At 37.0% G+C, this 12097-nt stretch overlaps 1 protein-coding gene across 1 annotated transcript; it reads right to left on the reverse strand.

Annotated features, from left to right (window-relative positions):
• Window positions 1-2045: 2045 nt before the first annotated feature.
• On the reverse strand, window positions 2046-10742 carry LOC306868620 (somatotropin-2-like; the record flags this gene model as incomplete). The annotated part of the gene is made up of 5 exons (XM_079414880.1): window positions 2046-2249; window positions 2389-2550; window positions 3229-3345; window positions 3576-3715; window positions 10583-10742. 5 exons carry the CDS (start codon window positions 10740-10742, stop codon window positions 2046-2048), a joined length of 783 nt encoding a protein of 260 aa, XP_079271006.1.
• Between the last annotated feature and the right edge of the window lie 1355 nt (window positions 10743-12097).

A 12097-nucleotide genomic window follows, 5' to 3' on the forward strand; every position in this document is an offset into this window, starting at 1 on the left:
GTACACAAGAGATTTTAGAGGTTGATGCATTTTGGATTCCCTAAAATCCTTATAAAATTACATGGCTTTCTTGGTTTGACATCTGACCTGACCTTCAAACCTCAACCTGTGTGGTCATGGTAGTGCCAGCCACATAAAAAAACAGAGAATTGCTTTGGAAATAGAGAAGAGGAATCTGAGGTCAGTTGCACTGAAATTGGGAGGTTAACCACAGAGGATGACCGTAATGCTGCACACATTATGGTCAATACCAAACATTAAAGAGAAAACTTATATCATTTTCAGTGGTCACTTATCTGGAAAACATTGGCAACTGTGTGGGTTGAGAAAGTTGAGTGGGTGTCAGTGAGGGAGGTCCACTGTGAGGTCCCATGGGAAATCCTCCTCAGTATTACTGTCAGCATCTTCAAACTCATTCCAGGAGATGTCATTTACCTGCCATATTAAGCAATTGGCTATTAGACCACCCTCCGATTGGCTGTTGCTAAACCACTGACCATATAAGAACTGAAAGTGACTGGTTAGTTCCTCATGGTTGATAATATTACTGAACCTGGAAAACAAACTTATGAGCTGATTTCAGTAGATGTGGGACACATTTTCATACATTTACTTCTCTGTAAATTGAATAAATTCAATGCGCCATTAACCAGACTGTTCAAAGATCTTGAAGGAACACTTACTTTTATGTCCAAGCCAACCAATCTATGACTTATGCAACCATAATGTTTATGTACATTTTTGGGCAAAGGTTAAACATAACCTGACTCAAAGAGCAGTTGAATGGTTTATTCATTGGTCATTCATTAGATGCGTAACAGTACAATTAATATAATATAATATAATACACTTACATAAATGTAAGCCTCTGAAAATGTTGGTTGAATGTCCCAAACGAAAATAGTTTTGTTGTTTTCGAGAGGGACTTTAAAATCAATAATATCGACCTCAATATCCATGAGATATGGACTTTAAATAAAGCTAAAACGGTGAAATTACCTCAGAAAACATATGACTGAATTTAAAACACTAGACAAATCTGAATAATCTGTTCACGAGGTACCCCTCTGCCACTTCCGTAAACAGAATCGCATTTGGCGCTCTTGGACGTCATATTACGTAAAGCGCTGTGATTGGATCATTGGATGGATTCCGAAAGGATTGAACGAATTGGAGTTTCCGCGGTGACGTTCCAAACGTTCTAAAAGCGTTCACAATAATAAAACAACATAATTTATGAACATTGTTTTTAATGTAATCTTGTCTTGTTAATTGCGTCGCAGAACAATACTGCTATTATTTTTTCATATTATTTATTTGCATTTATGTATTTTGCCATGTCGTGTTTAATCTGGCAATGTTTAATTTTGGTTAAACTAGATACCCTCCTAGCAACAATACAATTTTCGTAGTATTTTAGCTTGTTTTTGGGATGCATTGCAGCTCCTGATAGGGCACAAGCACTCAGTCAAAAGTATGGGTAATGTTGAGAGAGACAGGAAAATGAAACCACGCAGGTCAAGAACATTGGATGCAATTTAAAACTTTAATGGAGAAAGAGAATTTGAGAATGCGCAAATAACCATGAGGCAGACGAATCTTTACATGCATACAAGAGTGAACTCATCCATTTAAATTACAAGTTCGACGCAACACTGATCTTTAGCCTTTTGAGCAATAATATTGTACATATTGTTAGCTCTTTGACTAATGCCAATTTGACCACATTTGAAAATATATTGCCATAAATTGCTTAGCACCACTGTGAAATGTTAAATCAGATCCATCCTTTAGGTTTTAAGGAATATGCAGCTTTAATTTATGAGCATTCCCTAATGAGAAGAATTGCCTAAATACAATAGTGGTAGATAAGGTTTAAATATGAGAGGGGAAAAGAAAAGACAGTCCTAGCCATGCTTGGTTGACAATTCCTGCATACATAAAACAAGATCATAATTACTTAATAAGGAAGTTTTAAGGACTTAAACTGGTCTTAGATTTGCAGCAAGTGTTACAGGCATTGACTAGCAATACATTGGCGACCTCTACAGGGTGCAGTTGGAATCCAGGGATCTCCTGCAATTTGCAACCCTCAGGTAGGTTTCGACCTTGTGCATGTCCTTCTTAAAGCAAGCCAGCAGACGAAAGCTCTCTCTGAGGTTGTTCTCCCCCGTGGTCAAGTAGAAGTCCTCAAAAGGCAGTGGGAGGGAGTCGTTCTCATCCATGTTTGGTTGACCATCGAGACATCCCTGTGCAGATACAAATGCAAAATGATCTGTAAGCTGCTCAAATAAGCCCTGAAGATGTGAAGATGCTGTGACCTCCTGGTACGACCATTAGATACATTGTGTGAAAAAATAAAGTAGCCTAGAAGCTTGTCTCTCTCACCTTGATGAGCACACTGATGCCCATTTTCAAGTCGGCCAGCTTCTCAGTGATCTGGTTGGGGTTCCCAACGACCAGGCTGTTTGAGACGGTTCCACTCAGGGTCTGGCTGGGGTACTCCCAAGACTCAATGAGGCGGAAAGAGATGCGAAGGAGCTTCAACATCTGAAGAAAGAAAAAATCATATTGGAGGCTTCAAACCACAGGACATTTTTGATGTTTATTCTGCCCATATTTGGTCAATCCAAGTACTGTGTAAAATGTGTAATGATGGAGACATTTAATCTTTCAGCATCTACTGTGATTGGTAAATATGTTCTTAATGATTTCTATGATTTATAAGAAATTTAAGAGTAAAATTGTCATCCACTTGTGTGAAAGCAATGTAAGTAATGATTTTTCAGATTGCACGTACCCCCAAATATGATCATCCTCATGAGAGGGACTCCATCCTAAAATTTAAAAGGCAGCTATATATATATATATATATATAAAGACCCAATCTTTGAAAGTGAAAATTAATATTATAAATATGTTATATTATAAATATGTGTAAAATAATAATGTTATTACTATTTCTGCACACTAAAGTACCATATGTATTTCTTATGTATTTATTGTAATAACTTTCTATTATTATTTGATTTACTTTATTCTATTGGTTATTACTTATTTTAATCCTATTTATGTATTTAATTAAATCTTATTATTATTTATTTATATATTTTTACACTGTTTATCTCCAAACTTTTCCACAGACCCCATAATAACCCGGACCCCAGTTGGAAAACCCCTGGAACAAAGCAATTTGGGATTTAATTTTTAATTATATAGTTTACTCACAGAGCTCTTCTGTGTTTCCTCTTTTCCAGTGGGTGCCTCAATGTAGTCAGAATTGCAGAAAGACAGAGGGAAGATTTTACTCAGCTGTCTGCGCTCCTCAGGCAACAAGGTGTCCTCCTTGATAACAAAAGGCAAATTGTATTTAGTATTGTATTTAAAATGTATTATTTATAATACATTTAACTCACTCAAATAACTAAATAAAGAATTGTATATGATAGAGGTACATAGATGAGTTCTCAAAGTCCTAAGCTCATATTTAACTTTTAAACATATACTGGTACGACCAATCACGCTTTCTCTAAATGAGAGGTTAGAATCTGAATAGATATTAATGAGAATCGTACAAAGTCGTTAATCATTTTCGCAGCCATCTGGTGCAGGTGTTGAACACGAATGACTGCGTTATTGAAGAGCCGCTGGTTATCTGATGCTCTCCCTTGGTTCACCAACAAACCAACCAGCACCACCGACAACAGCACTAATGCTAGGAGAAGAAAAGAAGGAGATTTAGTTTTCATCTGCAACATGGTTGTTCCAAAGCTACTGGAAAAATAACCAAATAATGAAATCAATATTTTGGTTTAATGTTTTTTCCATGCACCAATAAACTCTTTAAACTAAGATTTTTTTTTTTACATGTAAGAAAAAAGCAAATAAAACATTATTAATTCATTTAAACAGAACACAAATATAGTAATATATCATTTATATATGTCAAAAATAAGATATGTGCTACAAATGCACAAGAAAGCACCACAGCCATACCTCTAGCCATTTCGCTCAGGGTGGACAAACTCTTGCAGGCTTGGTTAAAAGCTTGTGAATGTTTGTTTTTCTGGCTCAGGTACTGATATTTATATGTGCCATGAACATGTTTTGATGCATCTTAATGCATGAGAGTTGAAACATGAGAGTTTCCATGAGAAATATGCTTTAATATGCATTGTTACGTGTATTTAGACAACATACATTAGTGATAGTTCCGGTCATTTATGTGTATGGCTATTTCCATGACTCTGGGATGATGTTGGCACTACGACAAAATAGGAAGATCATTGTTTTATTTATTTAAAGACATAATATGGATATGAAATAAATACAAAAGCAAGTTTCCACTCCATATGAAAGTTTGGAAAAAATATTGTGGCCTTTATATATATTTTAATCCAGTGGCTGTCATTGGCACGGTGCTTTATAATGAGAAGATGCATGTAGCATTGCCACGTAACCTGTAAATGGTGTCATCTCCTTCCAAAAGGACATGTTTTCAATAATTATGAGAATAAATCAGGTCATATACGTGTTTGCTGTCACTGTGGGGATGCAGGAGGATTTTCCTATTCGGTTGTGGTGTTGGCCTGTGTGTAATATTCAGCAGTCTTGGGGTTGTGAAATGCCAGTGTGACATTAATAGTTTAATCCCTTGCAGGGAAAAACAAAATACAATCTGTTTACCTGAACCTCGTGGCTGTTTGGCCTGTCACTTTAGGTTGTCGGTAAAAGGACCAAAGTGTAACAGTGTGTTCTGTGACAGTTCATGTAGGATAATTAATTAGTAACAGGAAAATGGTCAATGGAGAATCTCACAAATCTGTCAAGAAACATAGGGTTGTGTTTTACTAGCAAATCAAAAGAAATAAAAAAAGTATATTTTGCCTAAAGGAAATGAATCCTGTTGTAATACCATAATATATTTTTTCATTAAGACCTTATGTTCATGACATACATTTAAATATTTAAACCCCACTGTCATAGCAATTAATCATAGCAATTTATGCTGATTATAATTTTAACATTTTTTATTTATGATCAATGTTGAAAACATTTTTTTTTCTTTCTGAAAACTGTTTTTTTTCCCCTCAAGATTCTCTGATTAATAAAAAGTTAAAAAGAACAGACTTTATATGAAACATGATTTTTTATACCATTCTAAATATTTTTTCTCTTCAATGTATCCTTGCTGAATATAAGTATCAATTTCATTTTATTTCTTTCTTTCTTTTTAATATCTTGTATCGCAATTTCCACAAAAATATGAAGCCGCACAACTGTTTTCAACATTGATAATAATCAGAAATGTTTCTTGAACAGTAAATTAGCATATCAGAATGATTTCTGAAGGATCGTGTGACACTGAAGACTGGAGTAATGATGCTGAAAATTCAGCTTTGCCTCTCAGGAATAAATTACATTAAATACATTAAAATATAAAACAATTATTTTAAGTTGTAATTATGTTTGACAAAATTATTGTTTTTACTTTAAAATATCCTTTTGACCACCAATACGTGTCTGTGTGTGTATTACATAAATGATTATATCTAGGCATTATAAATTATATTACAGTAATGAAAGTGAGATTTGTTTCACATTACAGTAATGAGAATATTTTTTGCAGTAAAACAATGAAATATATTTATACATAATATCACATAATGTCTTAAATTTCTTAAAATAGGCTACATTTTTTAAATATACAAAATATAGGCCTATATATTTTTTCTTTTGATTCTGGGTGAAATATGTGACCCTGGAGCACAAAACCAGTCTTAAGTCGCTGGGGTATATTTGTAGCAATAGCCAAAAATACATTGTATGGGTCAAAATTATCCATTTTTCTTTTATGCCAAAAACTATTAGGATATTAAGTAAAGATCATGTTCCATGAAGATATTTTTTAAATGCAGAAATTAGTAATTGAAGCCATTTTAAGATTATTGTAGTCCAAATGGCTGAAAAATCATTTAAAACTACAAGTAATATGATTGAATGACTTTTCACTTTGGACCAACAGGTGGCACCATCATCAATTCGATGTGGTGTGTTCTGTGTGAGGTGACAATGGCACACATAAAGTTTGGTGTCAATATGCCAAAGCATTGCAGAGATACGGCCTCAAGTGTCATTTTGGCATCATGCCTCAAATTCGTTGTTGTGGTATGTGAAAACCGTTTTGCCTATCAACACGAAATCCATAACTTTTTGTCAGCATGGTCTGAAGATGATATGATTCTATTTTGGTGAAAATCAGACCAACGGCCTAGGAGGAGTTCGAAAAAATAGGTTTTTAAAGAAAATCAAAAGGGCAGAGAGGAAGTTTGGCTGACTACGGCAACATTTGTATCACTGTTCTCAGCATGACCCAAGGAATCTATTAATATCAGTCTCAATACAAAAGGCAAAATTCACAGAAAGTTATAAGCATTTATTTGACATTCATTATAACTTTTGACCACAAGGTGGCACTGTCTGAAAACATTTTGAGTACTTTCAGGTCATGGTCTCTATGGTACATATAAAGTTTTGTTATGGTACACCAATGCATTCGTAAAATATAGCATTTTATATCATAAAACTCCATTATAGTCAATGACAATTTCATGTTTTGTTCAATTATAGCGCCACCAAGAGGCACAATCCCACCCAATTTTTTTTTGTGTCCTTAGAGTGTGCCCATACATATGCGTGTCAAATTTGGTGAAAATATCTCATTTTGTTTTAGAGTTATAGACATATTTGTGTGTAAGTAGATGAAAAATGACTCACTGTTGAATTTGTTTGCATTTCTGTGCCACTTACTATCAAAATTTTGGCAATTGGGCATTGGTGTTTAGTCGGGACGTTAAGTTTCCGAACTTCCTATGGTGGTTTCGTGTCGATCGGAGTAACGGTTTCTACGACATTGGCAAATGTTTTTTAAGCGCTAAAATGCAGCGTAGCACAAACCATAAGGCTAAACCTGGCAAGTTTGGTATCGATGAACTCGGTAACATTTCAGGAGTCTAAAAGGGTGACAATATGTGAAAATATGTCAACCCCACCCAAAGTTATAAGCATGTGAAAATTGGATTTTACCACTATGTGGCGCTGCTTCGAAACCTCTCAGGCTCCTTCAGGGCATCGTGTTGATGACCCATAACAAGTTTCGTAATGATACGTTAATGCGTTCGTAAAATATAGCATTTAACTACAAAATTCAACATGGCTGACGGCCAAAATGGCTGACATGGGAAAATTGGGTATGGTTGGACTCGGCATGATGCACTGAATCTAAAGATGATGATTTTTGGCAAAACCATTCACAAGTTATAAGCAAAAATATGCATAATTCATATCTCCTGACCACTAGGTGGCACAGCGCCGAAACACTGCAGGTCGCCTCAGGTCATGCGTTTTATATATCACACCAAGTTTCGTGTCAACACGCCAAACCCTTGCGAAGATATAGCCTCAGATCCATTTTTGCGTGCTTTTCGGCAAATTCGTTAGTGTGGTATTCAAGAACGCTTGGACGAATCGACTTGAATTCCATAACTTTTTGCCTCCATGGTCTGTAGCCAATTTTGGTGAGAATTGGACAAACCGTCTAGGACGAGTTCGACAAAGTAGGTTTTACGAACAATTGAAGATAGCAAAAAAACTAAACCTTACGATTTTTGAATTTTGGACTTGATTCGACTCGGCTTGAGCCAAGGATTCAGAGGAGAAAAAATAATAATTTTGTGGCTTATGGTTCAAAAGTTATTAGCATTTCAAAATTGAATTTTTGGACAAGTGGTGGCGCTAGAGAGTTTGAGTTAGTGACTGTGACTGATTGCTGTAGTTACTATTGACACTATCATCTATCAGTGTGCCAAATTTTACAACTTTCCCGCAATCGGTTCTATGGGCTGCCATTGACTTTCGGTGGAAGAAACGGAAGAAGAAGAATAAGAACGCTAACGGATATAATAGGTTCCTATGCACCTTCGGTGCTTGGCCCCTAAATATTAGTCTATACAGGTCCTTTTCAAAAAATTAGCATATTGTGATAAAGTTCATTATTTTCTGTAATGTACTGATAAACATTAGACTTTCATATATTTTAGATTCATTACAACACAACTGAAGTAGTTCAAGCCTTTTATTGTTTTAATATTGATGATTTTGGCATACAGCTCATGAAAACCCCAAATTCCTATCTCAAAAAATTAGCATATCATGAAAAGGTTCTCTAAACGAGCTATTAACCTTATCATCTGAATCAACTAACTAACTCTAAACACCTGCAAAAGATTCCTGAGGCTTTTAAAAACTCCCAGCCTGGTTCATTACTCAAAACCGCAATCATGGGTAAGACTGCCGACCTGACTGCTGTCCAGAAGGCCATCATTGACACCCTCAAGCAAGAGGGTAAGACACAGAAAGAAATTTCTGAACGATTAGGCTGTTCCCAGAGTGCTGTATCAAGGCACCTCAGTGGGAAGTCTGTGGGAAGGAAAAAGTGTGGCAGAAAACGCAGCACAACGAGAAGAGGTGACCGGACCCTGAGGAAGATTGTGGAGAAGGACCGATTCCAGACCTTGGGGGACCTGCGGAAGCAGTGGACTGAGTCTGGAGTAGAAACATCCAGAGCCACCGTGTACAGGCGTGTGCAGGAAATGGGCTACAGGTGCCGCATTCCCCAGGTCAAGCCGCTTTTGAACCAGAAACAGCGGCAGAAGCGCCTGACCTGGGCTACAGAGAAGCAGCACTGGACTGTTGCTCAGTGGTCCAAAGTACTTTTTTCGGATGAAAGCAAATTTTGCATGTCATTCGGAAATCAAGGTGCCAGAGTCTGGAGGAAGACTGGGGAGAGGGAAATGCCAAAATGCCTGAAGTCCAGTGTCAAGTACCCACAGTCAGTGATGCTGGTGTTGGTCCACTGTGTTTTATCAAGGGCAGGGTCAATGCAGCTAGCTATCAGGAGATTTTGGAGCACTTCATGCTTCCATCTGCTGAAAAGCTTTATGGGAGATGAAGATTTCATTTTTCAGCACGACCTGGCACCTGCTCACAGTGCCAAAACCACTGGTAAATGGTTTACTGACCATGGTATTACTGTGCTCAATTGGCCTGCCAACTCTCCTGACCTGAACCCCATAGAGAATCTGTGGGATATTGTGAAGAGAAAGTTGAGAGACGCAAGACCCAACACTCTGGATGAGCTTAAGGCCGCTATCGAAGCATCCTGGGCCTCCATAACACCTCAGCAGTGCCACAGGCTGATTGCCTCCATGCCACGCCGCATTGAAGCAGTCATTTCTGCAAAAGGATTCCCGACCAAGTATTGAGTGCATAACTGAACATAATTATTTGAAGGTTGACTTTTTTTGTATTAAAAACACTTCTTTTATTGGTCGGATGAAATATGCAAATTTTTTGAGATAGGAATTTTGGGTTTTCATGAGCTGTATGCCAAAATCATCAATATTAAAACAATAAAAGGCTTGAACTACTTCAGTTGTGTTGTAATGAATCTAAAATATATGAAAGTCTAATGTTTATCAGTACATTACAGAAAATAATGAACTTTATCACAATATGCTAATTTTTTGAAAAGGACCTGTATACTGACTGCGTTGTCATGTCATTTCATTTCTAGCCACAAGAAGGCGCCACTAGATCTTTTCTAAAGAAGCTGTATTCACGACATTCGAGCTTGAATGGAATTTCAAGTTTGAGAAGCTTCAAGTTATTTTATCGGAAGTCTTGGACATTTCACAGAAAATAGCTTACTTCCGCTTTGAAAACTAAGGTGGATAGCACTTTAAGCCCCTTGAAATAAAGATCTCTAAAAGAGAATGTTTTGAGTTGAAGTACAATATCACTGACTGCACTGGAGTAAATGGAGATAGCTCCATCTCAAGTTAAGGCGAGTTGACGCAATGCTGCTACGATCCCATATCCAAGTAACCGGCTTTACATACCGGACACATTTAAATAACACTTTCTATATAGAGCACACTGTCTACCGAACCGCTTCCGCTTCTGACTGCCGACTGAACGGATATGGGATATGGGATCTCATTGCTCTCTATCACTTTTTTAACTTTACCTTTGGCTTCATTAGTGAGACGGTTTCACAATCAGACACACACAATAAGGTTTGTCCAAACAGCTTGTTCTATGTACACACACACACACACACACACACAAACAAACATAATAGACAGCATTTGCATTATGTATATTTTATAAATATAGCTTCAATGGAAGCATGAAAATCGACTAGGTTGAAGTATTACAAAGAGTCAGACTGAACCCATGGCCTTTGCTAGAACCATAATTGACAACTTTTAGGCAAAATGATGTCACCTGCTGCATGTTCACAATAACCTTTGGCCCTTTCATTGTAAATTCTTTTTGAACTTTTGACACCATTAATCCACTCATGGCCTTAACGTATCTGCACAAAGACAAGGGCTGTATCGTTGTGTCCTTAAACGGTTTGGGGACCGGAATAAGCTGCGTTCTTCCTTTAAGGCAAAATCCACTTTGTTCCCACTTCTCTTCAACTCTTGTTTCAAAGGGGGCGATATTACACATCTACCCTGGAATGCTCTGACTCCATCCCTCCTGCTCTCTGGTTCCACTGGCTGCTCATCACAGTTCTCGAGTCGTCTCATGTTCGTCTCACGTCTCATCTCTTCGGGCAGCTGTGACTTCTTTGCTTTGGAGAAACCACTCGTTGACGGGACAAGCTTCTCCATTGCTTCCTTAGCTTACATAAAGGCTGAATCCCAGGAGAGGCTGTTCACATTCCTGTACAGCCTGTAAAGGAAGCAAACAAAGGTTGTTCAGGTCAAGTGTGCCATTCTAAAAATGCTGAGCAATGAGTAATGTGTTCAGAAATCAGTTAACGAATCACCTTTTACACACGTTTATTCTGAAAAGTTACCACGTTGAACCTGTGACCTATATCCTCCAGACACAGTTGTGTTCATGTGGGTTACTTAATTTCTCCACAATAATGACCTCTCAACTGTTTCCATTAGTAAGCAGCCCTAAAAATAAATATATAATTAAATAAAAAAAGGCAAAACCCCCCCCCCAAAAAAACACCAATGACCAATGTAAAAAAGTTAAAAGAACACAGAAGAGGACAAAACATAAAAAATAAATAAAATATAAGAGTGTGAATACGTTAGGAATAAAATAAAATAAGATTGAGCAAACCATGGAAAATTAATAATAAAGAAAGTTAAAGCAAGCAAATATTAAATAAGTTATAGTATGTGTATTATGATTCTAGTGATTTATTTATGCCATATGAGTGTCACACTCATCACCATGAAACAAAACAAACACTAAGATTCTCTCCAAAGACGCATTTAAAACTACAATCCATGTTTTAATTGGTTAAAAATTTCTACTTTCAGGGACAATACAAATGATGAGGGTTAATATCAAGAATATTTGCTCCAGTATTAAACCCTGGACACTGAGTGTGTCACTCAAACGGCAGTGAGAATGAATGAGCATATTAACACCACTCGGCTTCCACTCATCAGAGTGAAAGAGATGCAGTGAGCACACTGACCGGCTGTCCTGAGGTCACGCTTCACAGCTGACCTCTGACCTGATTTGTATGCAAGGCACTTGGGTGGCTGTGATCCAGGGGATGCCGCAGTAGTTCTGCGACGTCCAGTGAGTGTCATGTTTGCTTATTCATATAGGTTTGAATGTGTGTGTGTGTGTGTGTGTGTGTGTGTGAGAGAGAGAGAGTCACTAACGTCTTGACTGAAGTATTCAGTGCACCTGAAGCCTTCTTTTACCTCTGCAGTAAATGCAGTTCATTCATTTCAACAGATATGTATGCCTTTTTACCCTAGTCTTTTAAAGTGTATTCAGTGGCAAGCCTATGATGATGTTTTAAATATGATAGACTGTCCTGATAAAATAATATAATATAGCATTGATGTTTAAAAGCCATCTCAATACTATAAATATTTTGACCACAGGATGGCGTCTGTTTGCCGTCTCAGCTGGACAATTTGCAATATATATATTTTTTTAAAATATTCCGTTTTGATAATGTAACAGTTCAATTCATCATGTCTTAAAT

Source organism: Barbus barbus (genome assembly GCF_936440315.1).
Source record: "Barbus barbus genome assembly, chromosome: 4".
Taxonomy (NCBI): Eukaryota; Metazoa; Chordata; class Actinopteri; order Cypriniformes; family Cyprinidae; genus Barbus; species Barbus barbus.